At 46.8% G+C, this 24,378-nt stretch overlaps 1 protein-coding gene across 5 annotated transcripts in view; it reads left to right on the top strand.

Annotated features, from left to right (window-relative positions):
- The window catches only part of ERG (ETS transcription factor ERG), a 244,586-nt gene that overhangs the window by 172,179 nt on the left and 48,029 nt on the right, over positions 1 to 24,378 (top strand). For all 5 annotated transcript variants that reach the window (XM_047719911.1, XM_047719905.1, XM_047719922.1 and 2 more), the window contains one exon: positions 16,295 to 16,512. In XM_047719911.1, coding sequence (XP_047575867.1) covers positions 16,295 to 16,512 — 218 coding nt within the window. The remainder of the gene's footprint in view (positions 1 to 16,294; positions 16,513 to 24,378) is intronic.

The following is a 24,378-nucleotide window of genomic DNA, read 5'->3' on the forward strand; positions in this document are numbered from 1 at the left end:
CAAGTAATTCCAGACTGTCTAGAACAATCTGTTCTGAGGACAATCCAGCTTTCTGTCAGCACCACCCGTGCCTGCCGGGTTATTTTGGTGGTAGTGGGTGTCCTACTAGTGGTTATTTGAATTGAATGCCATAGAGAACCTGTTTTTATTATTTTATTTTATCTTATTTTATTTTTTATTTAATCTTATTTTATTGAGAATCTGTTTTAAAATGAGATATGACGTACAATCTTTAGCAAGGAAATAAACAGGGAGGCTCTTCCAATGTCGGAGTACTTAAGAGAGGAGTTTAGAACTTAAAATATCCTGGTCATTAATGGTCCTTAGCCTTAGTTGGAGAGCGCCACTTCCCAATCCACAGATGCCCCAAGGGCACCAAGATGGACACGCTAGAGGATAGGCAGGGCATCTGTGCCTGAGTTCTGCAGGCCCATGGCCCTGGGGCCACTTTCTCAAGTTGGCTCGGCCCTAGAACCATGGTCAGCTTGGCAGAGGGTAAGGTGGTTTGTAGCCTCTGCTCATTTCCTGCTGGTCCCTCAACAGGCCTCCACCCATTTTGCCAAAAGACAAAGTGATTTCCAGAAGTCTCAGCTGGAAACAGATGTGGGTAGGTAGTTTGTAGCTAGGAGGGGAGGGGCAGCCTACTTCTTCAGTACAATCTGTCCAGTGTTGGAGAGTCTGGGGCCCAGCGCTCCACAGCTGGGATGCAGGAAAATGCCAGACTCCCCGACTCTTGGTTTCTCAAGTGCGTAAGTTCCAAATGTAACACATCACTAAGTGCTGTCTTCAGAGACTCAAGATTGGCCTTTTTTTTTTTTTTAAATAAAAATAAGAAGTCCCTTTTGTTAATAATGTATGGGAATGGCCAGTAGGTTGCTGCTGCTGCTGCTGCTTCTTCTTCTTCTTCTTCTTCTTCTTCTTCTTCTTCTTCTTTTTGCAGTATTTAGCCACTAAAAATATTTCCTTCATAAAGTACATTATTGCCATTAAGACTGTGGGTTACTTCAGAGAAGATGGGCTGTGTCCCAGCCCATTCAGATCCCTGCAGCAGTGCTTCCCAAACTTGGGGCTTCAGGACTCCGTTACACCATTAAAAATGACTGACGTTGCTGAGAAGCCATTGTTCATAAGGATTCTATCTACTGATATTTACTGAATTAGAAACAAAAACAGAGGTGTTTCTGAGACATTTATTTATGAATTTACTTAAAAATAAGAGTAACAGACTCATTATGTGTTAATGTAAAGAGCACATTCCTGTCAAAAATAACTATATTTCCCAAAAACGTACTTAGTGAGATGAGCGGCGTTGTTCTGTGTTTTCGCAAGTCTCTTCTTTAATGTCGGCTTAGTAGAAGACAGCTGGATGCTGTATCTGCTTCTGTGTTCAGTCTTCTCTGCTATCACGGGGCCCGTAGCCTCTGGAAAACGTCACTGCCCTCCTGTGAGAGGCTCAGAATGGAAAAGGCAGATAACATCTTTGTGTATTACAAAAACAGCATGGGGCAACAGATTCCCTGGAAGGGTGCAGGGACCCCAGGAGGTTTCTGGAACACACTTTGAGAACCACTGACCTGTAGTGCTGAGTCTGGTACTTCACACTGTGCTAGGCAGGTGGGGACCACAATGAAGCAAACGGACGTATTCTCTTCTCTCTGGGACTTCTAGCCTGCTGCAGGCTGAACTGTACCCCCACAATCACATGTTAGAGTCCTAATCCCCAGACCTCATAACGTGACCTTATTCAGACAGCCAGTCTTCACAGGGGTTATCAAATAAAGATGAAGTCATCAGGTGGCCCCGATCCTATATGGCCAGTGTCCTTATAAAGAGGGGAACGGGCAGGTGTCCCCTCTGTGAAGCCACAGGGAGAAGACAGCCATGTATAAGCCAAGGGGAGAGGCCGGGAGTAGATCCCTCCCTCACAGCCCTGGGAAGGAACCAACACTGTCGGAACTTTGATTTTGGACTTCTATTCTCCAGAGCTGTGAGGGAAGAAATTTCTGTTGTTTAAAGAAATCTGGGGTCCTTCATTTTGAAGCCTTAGGAAATGAGTACACAGACAATGCACTGAATTTTGACCTGGGATTCAGATTCCTTAGCAAGAGGGGTATCTCCCTTGATCAACGAGGAGGCACGTTCCACTGATAAAGCTCTGAGAATTCAGGGTTCTTGACAGGCAAGCACAGTAGAAACCATTCTTCTGAATGCCTCTGCCCTAAAGCAAGTTTATCCTTTTGTTTCAAGAGGCAATAGCTGTTCCTCTGAATCCCTTCTTTGGCGTGATGCTTTCTCAGGGGTGTGAGGTGAGGAGAACGGAAGTGAGACTTGTCGCCTGCCACTCGCCATCTAGAGCTGTTAACACCCACACACCCCACACCCTCTGCCCCCGGGGTTAGCTCCGACTTGAAGATGGGAGAGCACTTTGGTGATGTTGTTCATTTTGACTGTCGGTGGTTGGTTTCCCCAAGGGCTGCCCTTTATAGGAGGGAAGCCTCAATGAGGTATTTTCTATATGTGCAAAATTACACAAAAGTGGTCATGGCCACATACTGGCTATGTGAATGAAAAGCACGCATTCTGAGTTCCCGGAGCTTCTGTATGTGATGATGCTTGAAGTTCCCACTGCACTGGGGGCAAAGGACGGCTATCATGTCTTATTAGTGTGGCTCTTGGTGTCCACACGGCATGCACAACACATGTATTATGACCACATTTAGTTTTAAAAATAATACAATTTAAAAGATAGAACAAATTTTCTTTGCAGAACACTTACAAGGTGAAAACTCTTAGTGCATCTCGGGAAAGAAGACATTTTCCTGGTTCCCCTCCACTCCCAGGACGCCAGGTCCTGCCCAGCCTCAACCTCCCCGGGACCCCCTCCTCCTCAGCCAGTAGTCACACTCTCCCTCCCTTGCAGTTCACTTTAGTAATCTTGTCCATTGGGATCTGGGCTCCGTAGCTCAGGGGTGGGGCTTGGTTTCTGTATGTACAACAGGGTCCCAGGGGATGTTGATGTGCTGGTCCCAGCACTGGACTTTGAATAGCATGGTTCTAATTCACTCTACAAATACGTAATTATTTATTTTGAATTTAATTTTATTTTAAGGATTTTATTTATTTGAGAGAGAGAGCAAGAGAGAGCATAAGCAGGGAGGTGGGGTAGAGGTAGAGGGAGGAGCAGACTTCCTGGGGAGCAGACAGCCCAATGCAGAGCTTGAACCCAGGACCTTCAGGATCATGACCAGAGCCGAAGGCAGATGCTTAACCAGCTAAGCCACCCAAGAAGCCCTTTATTTTGAATTTTGAGGTTTCTCTATTGCCTGCACTTGAATGGGTAATGAAGGGAAAGCTGGACATAGAGATTTGATGGCCCTATAGAGAGCTCATTGCCTGGCAGGGCAGCGTCTGTCCTGCCTGCAGGGTTGGAGGAGAATTCATTAAAGAGTTATCAAATACTTGGGGTGCCTGGGTGGCTCAGTGGGTTAAGCCTCTGCCTTTAGCTCAGGTCATGGTCTCAGTGTCCTGGGATCGAGTCCCGCATCGGGCTCTCTGCTCAGCAGGGACCCTGCTTCCTCCTCTCTCTCTGCCTGCCTCCCTGCCTACTTGTGATCTCTCTCTGTCAAATAAATATATAAAATCTTTTTTAAAAAGAGAGTGATCAAATACTTAAGTAGGTCTGGCTGTGTTTTGTCACTCCCATCTGCCAAGAGGCACATGGACACACATATACTCTTTTGCTTGGAAGCAAAATTGAAGGCTGGTGACATTAACAGGAGTGAAAATCCAGTGAGATTGTTAGTGAGACCCCCGTGCAAGGCTGAATTCTGTGGGAGTGCGTTGTGATTGTGATTGTGATTGTAGATCAGCGTCAGCTGCGTTAGGAACAAGCCAGCCTTGGATGTCAGGGCCCGTGGGAGCCTGCCTTGACCGGGACTTGAGAGGGTGCCAGTCTGCTTGCTTTTAGGTCAGGAGCTCACGACTTAAGACTCAACAGGGGCAGAAGTGGCTTCGTAACTTCCAGCTACATGGCGCTGCGTTTGTCATTTTAATTTTTAATTTAATTTAAAGTGCCTGTGCTTTCAGTCATGACCAGTTCAAGTCTACCAGGTTAGCAGACAGGGAAGGCAGATTGTCTTTTTTTCTAGGTAAGTCGCCCTTTTTAAGTAGAAAGAGCCACGTGTGATAGATGCATAGGCTGGTTCTGTACAACACATGGGTGAGTAACAGCAAACCCCACCCCTCCGACAGGAGCCAGCTCTGCATGGGCCACAGGGCTTAGTAAGCAGAGCCCACCCCTCACCCACCGAGCAGGTATCTTTGTGCAGCGTGGGCCTGTACATCTGGAAACGTCTTCTCTCACGTGGGAAAGATACGGGTACACATGGTCATGCGTGGTTCTGCTTTCTCCATGAGTGTTCGGTGCAGTAAGTAAAGAAGTCCCAAATAAGGAGGCAATCCAAAAGCCGAGGTTTAGATCCTTTGGTAGGCCTCATTAAAATTTTTAGGCCGCCTGCTGTTCTGCAATGTTTCAAGGAGTGATTTTGACTTCCTAAGTAGACCAATTCACAGAGGTGCTCAAGCTAGGCTCTAAGAGAGCACTGTTAGTTATTATATGTGTATGTGTCAGTTGAAATTGTTGGATGGGTTTACAGTGAAAAATTCAAATGTATTTGGTTTTGAGATCAACACTCTCAGAGTCGTAAAAGTCAAGTCTTCTTGGCAACTAGCTTGTTGGTGCATGAAAAGTGTCCCAGTGACAGCGTACTCCCTGGTGCTCGATGCTACATCACGGGAGAAGAATGAGCTCAGCCCAGAGCACGGACAAAGGTTACAATACCCTGGCTACTTGGTCTCCTTCCTGGGCAGCAACATGGACAGATTTATGTTCTGGAAAATCTTCTGCAAAGCACAGGCTTCACCTCTCGGCCCCAGGGAGGACGACGTCATCACTCACAGGGCCGAAGCAGGAGTTTGGCAAGGAAGGAGCCTTCATAGTGGGTGAGCGCTTGGCTCCATCCACAGCGGGAGTCGGTGTCTAAGAGAAAGTGTCCGTGTCCGACTCTGCATTATGGTATGCATTCGGTGCCAATGATTATTCGGGGATGGGGATGGAAGGGAAAGCAAGGAGATCTTTGGACCTCATGAGTGTTGGGGGCTCCCACATGTGCTCATACCTGTGTTTCCTCCCTCACCTGATAGTCCTGGCTTCTGCAGACTTTGGTCAGTGGAACCGCACTTTACTATTACTCCTGGGCAATTTGTGCCATGCCGCTCTGGAGATTAGGTCCTAACCACACCTGAAGACAAGAAATGAGCTCTCAGGGTCTTGCCTACCTTCTCATGGTGAGCAAGGAAGAGGATATCCATAGAACACGGGAAATCACAATCCGGGACAGCATGGACAGAGCCTGGAGTTAACTTCAAAGATGAACTTGTAAAACCTTTTGGGCACCCACAGCACAGGGGTGTAGACTCCTGGCCCTGCCCATGGCTCCCCCACAGCCACGTCTCCACCTCTGCTCAGAGACAGAGAACGGGGGCTTGCAGTTTGGACCTGGCAGGAGGAGTATGTCACTCAGTAAGTAAAATGGATTTCATTTTGGTGCAAGAAGGGGCCTTAGGAAAGCTCAGGAGAGCAGATTCTGGAGATAAGGAGTTCCAGCCGAGGCCTGAGCAGTGCGAGGGAGCAGCTGCATCTGGAACCAGCGACCCCGTGTTCTTGCTGGCATTTTTACACCCTCACGCCCTGCTCCTGACCCGTACATGTCGAATCTGCCCTCACACACCCATCTGGGAGGAACTGCCTCCATTTTGTTTTTAAAGTAAAGGCTGCTGTGCTGCTCCCTTTCACAGGGAGTTTGTATTGGGAGTTTGAAAGCACGAGAGAGAAGCCTGATGAAAAGAGTGGGGCTAGCAGTGGTGTGGGCGGAGGCCGGGACATCTGCTGCTCCTAGCTTGCTCTTGCCAGGGTTTTCCATTGTGCCAGAACTTTCTCATGAATAAAATTCTTGGAATTTTATCGAAAACAATGAATCCATGTGTCAGAGATTCATGGATGAGACCAATTCCAGATGTCCAGGGCACTGTATTTTTAGCAGATGCATGTGTGTTTTGAAAAGGCCAAGCCTAGAGCTGCCTGTTTTTCACGGAGCTCCTTCTGAAGATCAGATGTATGAGAGGCCGTCCCGCCCTTTGTGTTCAGAAATGGAGTGTTCCAACAGACGAAAAATGTGAAAGACTGTGGGCCTGGGGTGCTGTTCTGAGGATCCTCTGTGCCTCTTGAAACCTGAATCACCTGCATTCCAACCTGGTGAATAAGCTTCAAAAATGAGGATAGTGTGGTCCCATGAGTTTCTTAGCCAAGCTGATGTAGAAACATGTCCTTGTATATGTTTATTAAAAACCTTTGAGGTTTTAGGGGAAGTTAAAATAGAGAGCATCAGGGATCCCACATATTGGAAGAGAAGACATTTTGGGGAGCTAAAGGAGTATCAACTGTGTGCCATGGTCTAGTCTAGGGAAAAAAGGGGCATTATGTTCTAAGAACATGGTATCTCCATCCATCCGTCCATCCATCCTTCCAACCATCCATCATCCATCCATCTATCCATCCAGCTGTCCATCCATCCATCCATCCATCCATCCATGATCCATCCACCAACCATCCATCTATCCATCCAGCTGTCCATCCATCATCCATCAACCATCCATCTATCCATCCAGCTGTCCATCCATCACCCATCAACCATCCATTCATCTGTTCACCCATCCATCTGTCATCCATCCATTCATCTGTTCACCCATCCATCTGTCATCCATCCACCCATCCATCAATCCATCCATCCATTTAGTCATTTAGAGAATACCAACAGCATGCCAAGGAATGTACCAGTAGTTGAAGCTACAGTTTTGCCCAGAGGATCCAGATCCTTTCTCACATGAAACTTACATTTAATTGATATTGAACAAACTTATGTAAAATTGCAACCTAAGCCCTACAAGCACTGATCAGGAACTACAATAAAAGCAGAGATGCTTGCTTATTCTCTGGCCCATGTTAAATAAAGGTACTTGGCGTTTAAATGTAGTACGTACAAAGATAAGTGACGGCACATAAGAGATTCATACTTTTCCTGGCATCTGGTTTCCTCGAACAGCATGACGAGAAATGGGTAGTCCAAACCACTGCTTGAACCATGTGGAGAATTCAGATCAGGTGCACCAACTTCTATCATAATGTGATAATAACTGAAATACAACATTAAGGTTTAAAAAACCTTTTGATATGCTGACTTATTTGATCCATTTAACATCCCTGGGTGGGAGCTGGGCAGCTGTTATCAACACTGTCTTTGTTGTTGAAGAAATTGAGACTCCCTCAAGGGTAAGGCAGCTCTCTTTGCACTTGAATAAGCAAGTATGCAGTATCTCCAGTGCACATGGGATGACCTTACAGGGCTGGGGACCAGAATCTGCATCTCCAACAAGCTCCCAGCAAGCTCCTTTTGGGACCTGGAGCAGAAAGAGGTCCCCAAAGCTCCTGAGGTGGCACAGAGAGCAAGGGCAGAATCTGGCTTCAAACTTGGGTCTTCTGACCCCAGATCCAACACCCCTATTCTCTATAGTGTTGTTTCCTACTTTGTGGTCATCTCTATGCTCATCCTAAACTTGGTTATAAAAAGTGAAAAGATGGGCACCTGAGTGGCTCACTTGGTTAAGCATCCGACTTTTGATTTCAGCTCAGGTCATAATCTCATGGGTCTTAGGATAGAGCCTCACATCAGGTTTCATGCTCAGCAGAGAGTCTGCTTCTCTCCTTCTCTCCCTCTGCCTCTCCTCTCTCTCTCTCTCTCAAATAAACAATCTTTAGAAAATATATTTAAAAAGTGAAAAGAAAATCTGCTCATCTCAAATGAATTACTTAAAAATAAAAACTGGGTAAAAAGAAGATGGGGGCTTTTCACCAATGATCTCTGAGCGTTCCCTGATGGCAGTGATTTGGAAAACAAAACCACACGTGGAACACCAGCCAGCCACACATGAGGCCAAGGGCTCCCGAGGGTCTATGGGGGGCAGTAGTTGCATTGTTTGCCTTCCCTCCCACCTAAAACTTACAAACAGGATGCTTCCACACATGTTTTCACACTTTTTGTTCATCTCTAAAGAAGGAAAGGAGCCTGTGTGGGAGAAGAAATATATTTCTTTGCAGGAGAACAAAGAAGCTATGAACATCACTTATGTGTTGTTTTTTTAGTTTTTTTTTTTTTTACCTTTTTATTGAGTCCTGATTGAACACAAAAAGTGGTACGTATTTAATGCATACAACTTAATGATTCTGAGGTGAGTATCCACCCATGAAGCCACCACAGCAATCCAGGCCACAAACACATCCATCACCTCAACAAGTTTCCTTCCTCCTTCTTTATTTATCTATTGCTGTGTGCGTGATAAGAACGCTTAACATAGGATGCATCCTCGTAGCCAGTGTTCGAGTCAAGAGCGTGGTGTGCTTAATGCCAGCCCCAAGCTGCATGGTGGGTCTTAGGGACACACACTCCTCTTGCACATCAGAAACCGTGCACCCTTTCATTGCTGGGAGAAATAGTCTCCTTCACTCTCCTTCCAAAGGCTAGAAAGGGCATCTGTGCCTCACCAAGCCAGTAAACAGAAGTCGTTTTAAAATTATGTTTGCTGGCTTTCTCATTGCTCAAGGTGCATTGAAATCTCATTTTCGTTGTGTGAGATAGAACTACTCTTTCTTGGAAATGTTTGTAAGGCTCTAGGCTTCCAAAGTATTTCCAGGATGACTTGCTCCCCAATGAATGCTTCTTCCTTGGTTTAGAATTCTTATTTTCCAGGAAGCCTTATTTTGTTTGTATGTTCCTCACTATGTAGAGTCCCCAGTTTAGGCCTACATATATTTAAGGTAAGACCCTGCTCTGGTCATGTGCTCCATGTGCGTGACTATGGAGGTATTACCAGGGACACAGTCCATGGGTTCCTGGTCACTGGCTGCAAAACCCAATGATCTCCTAAGAATGGATCTTTTGTTGTGATGGGATAGACATTTTTCAACCCCACTCATTGCATTATGTCAGGGCTGTAATAGGATTTCTTGACTTTAAGGGTTACTAGGAACATCCCCAAACATGTGGTGTTGAGAAGCTCTTTTGATGCTAGTAACATAGGCACAAAGGATCCTGCCCTCGGAGTGTTTCTATTTTAATAAATCCAGGAGTTGGGGGAGAAGTAGGTGATTAAAGAGAATTCCAGGGGCCACTTCGGCCTTCCCAGAGCCAAGGAGATACCCAGTGAGTTCAGACCAGAGAAACTGGACAGGAAGTCATCAGGGGGTCCGTCTGCATCTCTGTTTTCCAAAGGGATATACTGAAGGAGGGAAAGGACCTTCTAGGATGAGAAAGGAAGACATGAGGAAAGATGGAAAGGAGGGAATTCGAGTTCTCTGCATGATACAGGCAACATCTGTCCCAGTGAGTGTGCCAGAAGATGGGGAATATGTGAAGGTCCTCTCAAGGGTTCTATGGGTAAAGATGACGATAGGTAGATGGATAGATGTATTGTTGACAGAGAGGTGGGCATCTGTCTGTGTGCGTCAGGGTGTATCTGCACATCTGGATGTGTCTCCTGATCTCTGCTCCAGTCCCGTGTCTTGTTCTCCTAGCACAGAGCTGGCGTTGTGTGTTATCATCTTGTCTGAGACAGCAACACTACCATATTGGAGAAATACGCTCTTTAAATGGACTTCATTTGCCTACGTGCATTTTTTCCTTTGAGGCTACTCCAAGATTTTTTATATTTTTTGAAGGACTGAAATAGCAACGTGTTAAATGAGAAAAACGTGACACAAAGCTAGATGCTGCATTTAATCTATGATTTTAATGTTTCCCGCATTGAAGAGTTAAAAAGAAAAGAATACCAAGAAAGGGCAACAGTGATTCACACCCAGTTGACAAGTCCTGTGTGACTTAACCTTTGTTTTGTTTTGTTTTGTTTTTTCTTTTTCTTTTTCTTTCTTTTTTTTTTTTTTTTTTTTTTGTGTGTATCGTAATGAAAAGACACACTGGTCAGATGCAGTTTCTTATTACATGAGATGTTGGCTGTATGTGAATGCAAAAACACACGTTTAGAGTAAAAACTCCTGAGCAGTCGATATGTGGTTTTCGGATGAATGGTGGGGGGTGAAGGGAGTCTTCCCTAGGTGCATGTTCTGTTCTGTTTGTGTTGCTTTTTTCTCTCCCAAATGTGAGTTGGAGGTGACTTTCCAAAAGCATCCATTGCATGGGGTCTGGCTTGAAGACAGCCTATAAACAACTGAGCTTCAGACAACCTAATAAATAGTTTTCCAATATTATTAGGTCTGTAGTCATCCATTTACGGCCACCAGTGGCATGGGCTCTAGCATGTATATAAGTGGTGTTCCCATTTGCCGTATTTTTCCCATGTATTATTCATGGAGAGAAGTCAGGTGTCTACCCATGATGAACACATCCCCATACGTGACCATCAGTTTGAGTCTGAATAATCTGATTGACCAAAGAAGAGAACAGCCTTGTTGCCTATGTAAGAAATACTGAAACGTATCTGGGGCCTAATTTCTGCATAGCTTTTAAGTTCATGGGTGAGTCTGTTGGCCTTACAGGGTTCATTTCCATCTTTTGCTGATACCTCAATTCCATCCTAAATCCTGGGATCCAGGGCATTTATTGCCTCACCCTTTCCCACTTCTTCCTTCTACAGCCTTGCTTTCTAGATCGTTCCATCTCTTCTCTATGATAACAGCTCTGCTCTTCCATGGCCCCGAGAAGACCAAGTCAGGAAGCTCTCTGCATGTCACCTCCATTCATCCATCCTCTCTTTCCTTCTCATAAGGTCCAGGAAGGGGCAAGTGTGCAGCCTTAGGGAGGGATGCCATGCAGAGCCCCAGACCCAGCTTCTATCTGGTCCGCACGATTGACATCGCTCTTCTTCTCAGTCCCGCTTTCTCATCCAGCAGTGACGACTGACTCTATCAGACTGTTGTCAGAACCGAATGACCGTATTTTGTAGATTTAAGATGCCACTCATTATAAAATGAACCATGATTTCATCTGGCACCCACAAGGAAGCCCATAAACAATGGCACACCATTGACCATAAGATGCATCCAGATTTCAGAGTTGGGAAACTGAAAAATGGTGTATCATAAAGTCGGTGACATAGGCTTTCAAAAGATATGCATGCAAAGTGCTTCATTAACAGGGCAACCTGAGTATTCTGTGATGGACCAGCTGTTTGTGAGTCCAAAGAAAGTGGGTGAAAGATCTCTTACTCATGGCAGGGTGTGGGGTTACGTGATGCACCAAATTTCCCTTGGCTCTGCATGGGGCAAGTTTAAGGAAGAGTTAGGTGTGGGGCCATAATGGGCTTCTCAGCCCAGGGGAAGAGGCAGGCTCCTGATTTCAGATGACACAGACTTGCTGGAGTGGACGCTGTGTTGTGACAACGAGGACTTCTTTAAGAATGTTTTCTACAGCGTGACCCTCGTCTTACTCAGCATGCTTGTTCCATTTAGTTTTTCCACTTGTTTTTCCTAAGGATTGGGGGCACATGACACTTGAAGCTGGAAATGGGTTTGGGAATCCAGTTCCATGACACTGAGTTCTGGCTGTCTTCTGAATTTTTGAAAACCATGGAAGGACCATGTCCCTCTGTGGCCTTCAATTGGCTTCAGCTGGGAAAGAGGCTGATCGTTCTGAAACTCGCTTCCACGTCAAGCCAGGATTTCAGGGAAATCTAAGCACATTAGGTTTTCTGGATTAGCAATATAGTACTTTTAACCATGGGGGATCATGAATTAGAAGCAAATAGGAGCCCACACCCTATTTCCTAATTCTTTTACTTAAAATATAGGAGGCTTTCACAAATATTCATCTGCTTCAGGAAGGAATTTATCTGCTTCGGGATCCCTGACATCTTTTGCCGAAAATATCAGTGCACTTACAAAGTGCATTTGACTTTTTATTACTGTCTTTTTAAATCTCTGTGTTTGGATCCTTTGCTGTACCCACATCTAGTTCCTTGAAAATAAATTAAATTTTAGTCTAACACTATGAAATATCATCTAGTTGAGAACTCCCTCACTTTCTGGAACTATCCGTTGATGGTTGTCCCATGACCAAGATCCAAAGGAATGGTCCTTGTATGTTACTGGTGTTTTCAGTATTCATATGAAATAATAAACACACTAGCACTAACATAGAATCACCTTTAGTTTGGGGGCAATTTGCTTAGAATTTATGTGTGTCTCATAAGTTCATAAAAAATGACCTTGGTAGGCTGCCACTTGCCACATCAGACTATCCCAACTTTCCAGGAGCTACAGAGAAAACACCCCCCCACACACACACACACTAGCACACACCAATCTAAAGTTCAGATCTTTTTATAGTAACATAGAGGCAAGCATATTAAATTATGATGCCACGTTTCTGCCAGATTTTGACTTTTTTTTTTTTTTTTTTTTTGAGTTCTTTGCTATAAAGCATCCAAAGCCAGCTCCCCAGTCCTGCACCTGGCCGAAGGTTCTGAGAGCATAACCTATACATGTTAACTAAGGCATCTGCCGACACCTTGGCAGGTAGGCGTGTAGGTAGGTGAGGTGGCCACAGACCAGGAGGGAAGCCAGGGGGCAGGCAGGGAAGCAGGGACGGCTTCCGCCAAGTCCAGAGGTCCCCTTGCCGAGCTGGAGTTGAGGGAGTCATGTGTTCCTGGTTACCAGCCTGTGTTCAGAGCTCCGTTCTGGTTTTAATCCTACTGGGTGAGAACCTCTCCCTCTTTGAAGTCCCAGAGCTGCCAGGCGGGAGAATCCTATGCAATAGCCGTTGTCATTCATATCGAACCAAAGGGATGATGAAGCCCGTGCCTCATAATGTGACTGAGTCTAACGGATGAAAAAACTGATGCTGCCGGTCTATGGCATCTGCTGCTTGTGTCCTTTTGACGAGCAGCAGTTAATTCTAGTGATTATCCTGTTGAAGCAGGTCTCGGAAAATGACCCTCGGGCCTCTTTTTAGTCCCCGTATTGTTAAAATGTGCCACATGGACGTGTGTGAGTGTGTGTGTGTGTGAGAGAGAGAGAGAGAGAGAGACTGATTTTGAATGTTCCCTTTTCCTGACCTGTACCTTAATTCTAGGCATTCAGCATTCTTGATTGGTTATAATCACTCTGGAACATGCTTGCTTTTTTTTTTTTTCTCAGTTGCTTCATCTTTCCGAATGTGGGTTTTATTTCACTCTTCTTGAGATGTTTATCCTGAAAATCCCTCACTTTGTGATCTCTTTCTCCTCTAGTGAACAAAAGCAACCGTGGACATTCTGGATCACATCAACTTTCTCATTTTTTTATGCAATGTGAACTCTGAGGAGAATTTTAAGCTGTGAAGAAAAGATGTGTATCTCCCTTATCTTTAGCTTTGCACATTCCCCACCCCCAAATCGATCTCAATTAACTTTGATTTCTTTCTTTAGAAAACCATGTGCTGAAATAATGTTTTGCCAGATGTGAGAATGGGTTCCTCCCCCCGTCCAAACTCACACTGGAGCCTTGTCTGAGTTCTACGACTTCAGTCCACTTTTTCAGCCTCATGCTCCATTAATCTGGACATTGGAAAGGTTTGCAAGGGGACCCTGCTTTACCTAGGAAGTCTGCTAATATTCTGACATTGTGACTCTTCCTGTTGCGAAAATCTTTTTCTTTTTCACTTGTAATTTAAAACTGAGGCTATCCCTTACACCTCACCTGTTTCTGCCAAGTTCTGAGATAAATCGCACATTTATTCATGTTTCTCTTCACGGGCGAGCCGATGCTAACATGACATAGTGTGTTATTCCCCTTGGAGCCGGGCTGGGAGTCTGTGGGACCAGACGGGAGCGTGCGTGGGGGGGGGGGTGGCTGTCAGCCTTGTCTGCCGTTCTGAGCGTGCGAAACCTTTCTGTGCCTCGCCGCTATGAGAAGGGAGACTGCGTTCTGCAAGCATTCTGTAAGAAGCTTTGGTTTATGTCTTTATTAAAGACACTCACCTACAGTAAGTCCCTGCAGTGATACTGATTTCCCTTCTACACCCATGTCTGGAAGTTGAGATGCCTCAGATTCCTTCCCTCCCCTTGTGACCAGCGGGAGAGCCACGTCTTCTCATTGCCCTGACGCCTCCCATGCCCACTGCTATACACTGAGCCTTGGGCTGCTGCCTCATATGGCTGTTGTCTGTGGTTGCTGTGTTTGGTTTTGCCCTGTATTCAAAGTTACCTTTTTTTTTTTTTTTAATTTTTTTTTTTTTCGTTCCTCGTGTCTGGTTCTGGCTGGCTGGCTGGCACAACCTGTCCTCCTGCATGTTTTGTGTTGCTGTTTCAACAGCCAGCGTCCCAAGTGTTCCACACTGTGATTCGAGGGATTTTTAAGAAGTTGGGGGTGGCGGGGTGTTACGTACCCACAGGCACCTGGCCCCCACTCTGGGGGCCAGAGCTGGGTTTGTGCCTTGTGGTTCTTCCTACTCGCGGATTCCTAGCACCGTGTATCTGGCAATGAAGTTCATGCACTTGTGAAGTTAATCCTTGGCTGGGTGGGGGACCGAGTAGCAGAGGACACACCGGGTTCGAACAGGTGGTCTGTGAAGTGGCATGTGTTTCCTAAGGATCCTGCTACTTCTGGGTAAGGAGGGAGGTCTGTATCTTAGAAAGGCTGCTTTGTAAGGCTCTGTGACTGACGGGGAGCCCCCTTATTTATTAAAATATCAACTTGGGGCAGGGTGGCTTGGTGGGTTAATCCTCTGCCTTCGGCTCAGGTCATGATCCCAGGGTCCTGGGATCAAGCCCCGAATCAGGCTCTCTGCTCAGCAGGGAGCCTGCTTCCTCCTCTCTCTCTGCCTGCCTCTCTGCCTACTTGTGATCTCTCTCTGTCAAATAAATAAATAAAATTAAATTAAAAAAATAAAATAAAATATCAACTTGAAGAAGGAGGGAGTGCTAATGTAATGACACCCCAAACCAAGAAATGTAAGAAGGGCATCTCATAGGCTGAGGGGTGGATGATAAAACACCAGTTCAACGGGTCCCTCATTCCACAGCTCCCTTCGGGGTGAGTTCTGGACCATTCTGGATCTCACATTTCCTTATTTGGGGATGAAGTTCTCCATAGTCCCCCTGGCATCAAAATTTCCATTTTAGTTTTTTAAAGTATGACCTGAGTAGCTCTTGTTTCTTGCCAGTTCATAGCTGTACTAAGGATGCTAGAGGGCTAAAATAAAAATGAGCTTTCACACGGATTGTTTTTTTTCCTGTGATAGAGACCAAAATTGGGTCATCTTATAGTCCTTTGGCTACACTGGTGGATCATTCAAGTCACTGAAATTTCCGAATCTGATTTTCCTTTGCTGATTTGGCCATAGAATATGTATGTGTAGCCATGGGCTAGTCACTTGTGGGACTTCAAGCCCCAGAAGAATTCATGACTCAATAAGGAGGAATCCCTTTTTCTTTTCACCCCATCATGCGAAGGACCAAAAATATGAACAGAAAATAAAGGAGGAGAAGAGCTAGTCAGGGATCCAGATATTTTAAACATCCTGGTATTTGGAGGCATCTGGACCATTCACAGCTTTCTTTTCTTTCTTTCTTTTTTTTTTTTTTTCTGGTTCATTTACCATCCATATGTTCGCCATCATGGAAGCATTGCTTGAAACTCTGTTTCAGCTAATAACTTCGAAGTAGAAAAATTTTTATCTTTGTACGTTTGTCCTCTGGGGCTCCACGTCCCCTTACTCTTTTCTAAGTGCGTCTTCTTTAAAATCTCCTGGGCATGTGGCAGTTTTGCCAGATGATTAGGTGTTACCCGTCCCATTTCTTTTTTTAATCTCCATGACCATTCTGTACCCTGTCTGCTTGAATTATAGATTGCATTTGTCAAATAATGACACATGCAATTGGATGTCTTCTAAGACCTTTGAAATTCAACTTCCTTGAGTTGAGATTAAAGTGGGTATTATCTACGCTGCTGCAGTCAAACTGGGGATGCTCTGAGACCCGCAGGAAAGTTTTCCTGGGCTGGCCGGTTCCAACAGTTAGAGTCTGGAGGGAGGAAAACCAGCTACTTTTTTTCTTCTCAGATGTAGACTTGGATACCATGAAAGTTCCCTAAACTGTGGCCCCCGGTTAGAAATGACTCTAAAGTCAGCATCTCTTTGAACCTTGACTGTCCTTCAGCGTGTCCTGAATGTGTGTTTCTTTGGGCATTCAGGAAGCATTATCGGTTGTGAGCGAGGACCAGTCTTTGTTTGAGTGTGCCTACGGGACGCCACACCTGGCTAAGACGGACATGACCGCATCCTCTTCCGGCGACTATGGACAGACATCCAAGATGAGCCCACGTGTCCCTCAGCAAGACTGGCTGTCTCAACCCCCAGCCAGGGTCACCATCAAGATGGAATGTAACCCTAACCAGGTGAACGGCTCAAGGTAAGGAGGCCCCTGACTCCTGTTCTCCCGGACTTCAGTTTTCCCTATCCCTTGAGAAGGCCAAATGGAAATTAGTTATGCTCTTCCAAAGACAGTTTCAGAAAGCGAGGCCATGGAACGGTAACATGGGGCGATGCTGAGAAAATGTGTTCTCCAGTGGTTTGTGTTGCAGATAGAGGTTGTAAAACCGGTAGTATATTTACGGAGAACTCTCTTTGAAGATGTGGTGTTCAATTCTGTTTCCCAGGCACGAGGGCTCTGTGGGAGGGGGGCCGTGACCACATATGGCAGAATTCATCTCTGAGGTTTTTATTGCCTGGAAAATAATGCTGTCTTGTATTTTTATGGAGGGAGAGTATCCGCTAGTGGCCAGGCAGTGCAGCCTAAGTCCAAACCATATGACTTGGCTAACAGATCGACTTCATGTGGCTGCCATCCCTCCCTCCTCTGTCCCCTTCATTTAATGCACCACGCTGTTTCTTCTCGTCTTTTTTTTTATGCTTAAAACCCCGCTCTGATGGCATGTGTAAGTATTAACTTTCCTGCGTTTGTTAAGATACTGCTGCTGTTACCCGGAGTGTGGAATAGTCCTTGACACTCGAAAGCATTTCATCAGCTGTGGGTTTGAAAAGTAAAGTTGATTTTAATTATGATATAATACTCCAGATATATTCAGAAAGAATATAAAATCTCAGTACAAAAAAAAAAAAAGATATCTGTCTTTTTTTTTTTTAAGATGTATTTATTCATTTTAGAGAGAGAGAGAAAGGAATCCTGAGCAGGGGGAGGGGGAGGGGAAAAGGGAGAGAGAGAATCTCAAGTTAACTCCCCGCTGAGGGCAGAGCCCAAGGTGGAGCTCAATCCCAGGACCCTGAGATCATGACCTGAGCCAAAATCAAGAGTCGGATGCATAATCGACTGAGCCACCCAGGCGCCTCAGGATAATGTCTTTTAGATGTTGCAGTCTGATGTGGGAGTCATAAGAAGCGCTCGCACTTGCTAATGCCATATTAGGCACAAAGCCCTTTTATATCTAGTGAACTGTCAGTCTTGCAAGCAGCCCTGGGAGGAATGCTTCTCCCCATTCGATGGAAGAGGAAACTGAGGCTCAGGAATTTTCTGGCTAACTCGAGATCACAGCTTAAAGCCACTGGGTTCCAACCAGGGGTGTTTGACTCCACCCCCCCGTGTATTTTCCACTCTGTTTCAACTCTAATAGGCCCCTTTTGGTACATACATATCTAATGCCAAATGTGCTTTCTGTAACTGTCATGTTTTATAAGAGCCGGAAACCATTGCGTCAACTTGCAGTTGACAAAGGTGACAAGTCACAGTCCCTTAGCGGGGATGTTGAAGTGAGGCTGACGTGCCAAACAGGGAGGCAGCAGATGTCAGGGCCTTCCCCGGCCCCGAGAAGCCCATGCCCTCGGTGCATCTGCCACTCTGGAAAACGGCAGCGGTACCTCTGGTGTCAAATCTTGCTATGACGCCCGTCCTTTTAAATGGGATTCAAGCCGAGGCAGGCCCAGCAAGGCAGTATTTCCCAGAGTCCTGAGAGGGTGGAAGGACCTCAGTAGAAAATGCTGTCCAAGGGTCCAGAATAGCCGAGTCCTGGCCAGTTGATGGTTTCGTGTCCATATTTCACAGGTAAACCTGTGCATTCTGTAGAATGTTTCCACGGCTTGTTAACTGGTCATCGTGCTGTGAGCTAGCTGCAGGGAATACATCAGTGTGTGTGTGTGTGTGCGTGTGTGTGTGTGTGTGTGTGTGTGTGTGTGTGTGTGTGTTAGGGAGACCTTGCGTGTGGGAGAGAGCGGGAGAGAACACTTTGGACAAAGGGCGCTGAGGTGATTTCCACTGGGCCATGAACAGAGTGAGCCGGACCCCGGCCCTTGTTTCCAGAGACCGGCTTCCCGCCAGCTCTAGGAACTGCTAGCCTGCACTTACCAGCCTCAGAGGGAGACAGAGCAAGGAGATGAGGATGGTGTCATGGAAACAAAACCTTCTCCTGTTTCCATGTGGCTCTTCCTGAATCTAATAGGACATGTAAATAGGAGAAGACTCCTGTCTTGCAGGAGAAGTGGACCATTTCCTTTGAGGTGGGCTTGTGCTTCCCCTTGGGATGGGAACATTGAACCTGGCCCACGGGCTGGGTCCCCAAGAAGGACGGGGCTCCCAGGAAGCTTTTCCCACATTCCTCAGCCCGGCTGATGGGGACAGGCCCATTGGTGGTTCCTCTCAGATACAGAGGTGGGTCTCTCTCCTGGGAAATGTGATCATTTTTGGAGGAACTGATGAGTTTTCTTGTGAGGGAACAATCAAAACTTTGCTGCTTTTCTCTCTTAGGCCCTCCCCAAATCCTAGGATTGTTCCAAATGTTCCCATCACAGGAGTTTTAAAAGATTTTGAAGAAAACCATGATGTTCTGGTGGTGGACACTGAGGGAAGTCAGCCTCGTAATCCTTGTCTTCCTCCCGGGTCCATGGTGGTATGTTTGGCAGGTGCCGTCCATGAAGAGAGCATGGCTGATTCCATCTACCTTTGATCAAGGGCCATATGTTTCCTTGATGGAAAATGGCAGACTGGTGTGAAATGGGCAAGGAGGGACCCCAGGAACCCCCGAGGCTTTGTAGAGTTTAGCTCTGATGCAGAGGTCAGTTGGTCACCAAGTGTCATCGTTACCCATCCCCAAGATACAGGAGGTGACATGCATGGATCTTCTCTGTAGTAGAGATAAATATACTGCCCAGCCTTGCCAGAGCTCCATGTGTCTGCTGGAGTTGTGTGGGCCTGGCCTGGTGCATTGAGTTCTAGGGAAACAATAGATAGGCTAGACGCTTGTTTTAAGGAATTGGTTCTTTCAGTTTTATGGACTGTCACATCTGAGATCTGCAAGGCAGGCTGGTAGGCTGAAAACTGAGGCAGAAATTGAGGCTACAGTCTTTCTCTTCCTTAGGGAGAACTCAGTGTTTGCTCTTTAGACCTTCAACGGATTAGGTGAGGCCCACCAACATTACTAAGGACGATTGCCTTTATTTGATGTCAATAGGTGATAGACGTTAACAGCATCTGTGCAATATCCTCACAGCAATGCCTCAGTTAGTGTTGGATTAGTCACTGGGTGTGATGCCCTGGCCAGGTGGACACAGGAAACTTGGCCATGCCTGGTGCTCCCAGACATTGTGCAGGTCAGTGGTTGATAGAGCCATTCCTTTCAGATCTCCAAACCAAGTTTCCCCTGGGTTGGTCATTTCCTTGTCACTAAGGGACTCAGCCTGGCTGGATGGGAAGTCGTAGAGGGGGTGGTACATCCGATCCGTGGTTCACTGGGATCTAGCAGAATACTGAGAGGAGGGTGGCCAGGCTGCCTGAAGGGCATGGAGGAAGGGAATACTTAAAATCCATCAGTGTAGCTAAGGCTTGTTCCCTCTAGAGGCCTGACTAGCAGATAGAAGATGGCTGTGGCTCAGACTTGCAGGGTTTGCTGACTCACTGCATGATACTTACACACATCAGTTCCAGCTCCAGACAAGAGGCCCCGGACTTGCATTCACTCTGCTTTCATTCTGGAGACCTTGACTGGGCACCTGACTGCACCAGCCCTACCTGAATTGTCAGGGGCAGAGGCAGAGTCATGGAGACAGGGGTCCTATCCTGCAGGCTTCGTGGCAGAGACACTGTGGGGGAGGACATGAGCTCCAGGGACAAGGGTGTAACACTCCATCTCCCAGCATCTTTGCAGAGACAGCTGCCACCTTCCCACCAGCTCTCCCGACCTGGAAGCCTCGGGCCAGGTGTACCAGGGAGTTAGAGAGAGAAGCAAGAAGAGAGGGCTACCTTCTAGCCCCCAGCTCAGCAGCCTCTTCTAACTGTCCTTGCTGAGAGCTTCCATGTGGTGGACTTTTATGTGGCACATACACCTCTTAGAGTCAAGTTCAAGGAGAATTCACCCAAGTAAAAAACTGGGCTTTGGCTGCAATACGTGAGCTGTTCCCTTTGTGGCCCCTTGTTGCTCTTCCTCACTGCAAAGATCCCCCAGGACAGGAGCACTCTGTAGCTTGGGTCTTGTCTGAACCTGACCCAGCTCCTTCTGCATAGAATATCGTCCTTGGGAATGGACCTGTCTGCCCCTATCCATCCATTACCCGTAAGAGGAAAAGACCAAGTGCTTTGGGAGGAGGGAGGAACTTCATTCCTCTCCAAATGATGGAATTCTGCAAAACCTCAGCCCTTATGTGCTCACAAGCTCCTGAAATGAAATACAAGTGGTGAAATGAGATCTTTTGCCGTTATAATAGCGCTCTATAAAAAATAATAAAAGGAAAACAAGAGAGAAAGGAACCACTGCTCTGTGAGCCAACAGGGAAGTAATTGTGGGTTTGGCTTGGCTGCTGCTGTACCAGAGCACACAGTTCTTGTAGACACTAATCTCATTGGATGCTGTGTAGACACAGGACATCATTTCCCAGCCTCAGTAGTCCAAGAACACCCCACCTTCCCCCTTCCTTCACTCCAGCCTGATGTGTGAGAAACCCCCACGTGTTCACACAGCAGAGAAGCGTCCATTCACAGTCAAAGGGCCCTGCGGGTAGGGGGAGGGGGCTCGCTGCTCACCTGGCCTCTAAGTGAGTCCCCTGCTGATGGCCTTCATTTGCTGTGAGGTTGCTAAGCTGAAGCCACTGTAGACGGGAAAGACAGGCTAAGAAATCTCATACATACACACACACACACGCACAAAACACACACAACAAAATTGCCTCTCATGAGCAGGCAAGTAGCACTGTATGCAGAACAGCTGTTTTAGGGGATCTAAGTGTCTCTGACTCAGAGTCAGCTGGATCTCAGGCATGATGCATGGGATATCTCCTGCGTCCTTCCACAGGCAATGAAAATCCCATGCAGGCCCACCTGGAATTTCATCACAGCTGGAACAAGAGAATCTGTGTGCCATGCTGTGAATCTTGCCTCAGCCCCGTCCCCAGACCACCTGGGGTCATTAACTTCTCACCTGAGTCAGTTAGGGGTGGGTTCCCCTCGTGGTGACTCTCTAAGTCAAGCCCCAGGATCAGCAGCATCAGCACCAGCTGGGAGCTGTTAGACGGGCAGATCCTTGGGCCTGCCCCGAACCTGCTGAATCAGACAAGACTCTGGGATGGAGCCCAGCAATCTGTGTTTTAATGAGCCCTCTGGGGACTCCCATGCTCACGGGGCTGAGAACCACTGCTCTGTTGCAGGATCCAGGGAGATGAAACTGAGTGGCCCGGAGAGTGAAGGGTCTGGGAGAAAATAACGTGCGGAGGACGGTCTGCTCCCTGGCTGAGGAGTGCCTCCCTCACCTCACACCGTAGTGGTGTTTTACCTGGCTGACCCTGTGAGGGGGAAGACTGGGTCTCGCCCCTCTATGTGGTCTGGGAAGAAGTTTCACTGGATGGGTAACTCCAGCCTAGCGTCAGGTAGCAAGGGCTTTTAACATAGTATTTAATAAGCGTGCCACCTGTGGTTTAGTAACGATGACAGAAAAGGAAGTCACCTGATTGGTCCATCTTGGCCTCAGACCTATTGGTTATGCATGCAGCCATTCATCCATCCAACAAGTATTTATTGAGCGCCTATTGTGTACAGTCACTGTTGTACGTACTTGACATAGAGTCATAAAGCTCACAAAAATTCTGCCCTGCTCTATTCACTTTCTGGTGGGGAAGATGGCCACCGATTCAGATAATTAATTAAAACATAGAGCCGATTAGATCATGGTAAATGTGAAGGAGAAAAATAAAGCCAGAAAGTGGGTAGCTGCTGTAGGTAGGATGGCCTGAGAGCATTACCTCTAAGAAAACGACATTTGAGTAAAGTGCCAAAGGTAGTAAGGGAGAATGCCTCCTGGTTAAAAAGCGGAATATTCCAGGAAAAAAGTAGTATTAAATGCAAAGGCCCTGAGGTCTGCCTGAAGCATTAGGGGACAACTATGACTGACATTTAGTGACCCAAGCTGCAAACAGGCACTGAGGTAAAGTGACTGTGGGCTTCAGTCTGAATGAGGAGGGGACCATCGTGGGGGCTGCAGGCGAAGCTGGGGTTTGATGTTATTTGGACTTAGCAGGGTCCCATGTTGAAGCTGAACCTGTGAGGAGGCCTCTGCAGGAATTAGGGTAAGGGATGCTGGGGCCTGGGTGAGCATGGTAGGGCTGGCGCATGGGGGAGAGGTGATGGCATTTGAAGGTAGAACTGATGTGCTTTGCTGATGGGTCGGACTGTGTAGTGAGAAAGAGGGGAGTGGGAATGAACCCAGGGTTTGGGGACATACCCCAAATGAGGTGTGGACAACCCACACTATGAATCCTCCTGAGTTAGAGCCTGGGCCCCTCTAAGTAGCCGTCTACATGTTGGGGCCACGCACTGAGTGCCAGTAAACACCAGGCCAAAAGGGAGGGGCTCTTGCCTCCTTGCCCGAGTTCAGTGGATCTTAATTCATGAAACTGGCAGTTGCCGACCACAGTGATTGCGCCTCAGGAGACATTTGGCAGTGTCTGCAGACATTCCTGATTGTCACAACCGGAGGGTGTTCCTGGGAACTCACGGCTGGAGGCCAGAGACACTGCTCAGCATCCTACAATATACCAGAGAGGATCCCCCTTCTTCCACCTCTAAAAGAATGGTCTGGCCCCGCATGTCAATAGTGTCAAAACTGAGAAAACCTGCCTTACATTAACATTTAACTGGTGTTTGCATCATGCACTGTGGTAGCTGCTATGAAGACGGGTGAAGAGAAGCTCATGGGGGCGCCTGGGTGGCTCAGTGGGTTAAAGCCTCTGCCTTTGGCTTAGGTCATGGTCTCAGGGTCCTGGGATAGAGCCCCACATTGGGCTCCCTGCTTAGCAGGGAGCCTGCTTCCCCTCCCCCTCGGCCTGCCTCTCTGCCTACTTGTGATCTCTGTCTGTCCAATAAATAAATAAAATCTTTAAACAAAAAAAGAGAGAGAGAAGCTCACGGTCCATCAAAGGTGAGGAAGCTCCTATAGGATCGAGTGACAAGTCCAGAACCGAGGGATGTTCAAGGCCCAGCCGTAGCAGGCGTCAGGGTGCGGCCCAGTCCTCCTGGGCAGGAAAGAAAGTGTCCAAGACAGCAGCATTCATCAATATCTCCACATCACACCATGATTTATTCATAGATTTTAATACACAGTACGTCTTCCAATTTCTTCACTAAATCTATGAAATGGCATTATGATTCTACCCTTTTTTCCCCAATGAACACCATTGAGTTTCCAAACGTTTTCATAACTTGCTCATGTCCACCTGTCACAGGCCTTGGACACCAGGCCCGGCTCCTCTCCCCTGCCTCAGGCTGCTTCCTTTAGCCGCACAGCACAGCTTCCTCCACAGGACAGACGAGCTCACCCTGCTTTCGCTTGTCTCAGAGGCATGATCCGAACCCTGACAGTGTTGACTTCTTACAGATAGTACACATTTAAAAACCATTTACTTGCCTCTCATTTGAATTTATTACAGCAGGTCAGTGTACCCGCCCTCGCCTTCACGTTACCTTCGTCAGATGTCTCCAAATAAAACCGCTTGTTAAAAACTGTCAGCATGATGAAGAGACTTGCCGTCCAAGCCTGTCGGTGGCTCTCAGTAAATACACGCTGGGGTGACATTAAGAATAAAAAAGTTCTCAGGGTTAGGATGGGGACGGTTCCTGGGCATCTTCATGTCGTCTGTGTTGAGCTGTGCCCAGCAGCCCCTACAGAATGGACTATTGGCTGAAGACCTTTTGATGTCACCTTCCCTCATTTTATGTGCAACACCCAATATTTGATACTTGAACATGGTTTGTTTGGACTCTTCTCTCTCCATGCCTTTCTCGTTT

This window comes from Lutra lutra, chromosome 1, assembly GCF_902655055.1.
Source record: "Lutra lutra chromosome 1, mLutLut1.2, whole genome shotgun sequence".
NCBI classification, from domain to species: domain Eukaryota; kingdom Metazoa; phylum Chordata; class Mammalia; order Carnivora; family Mustelidae; genus Lutra; species Lutra lutra.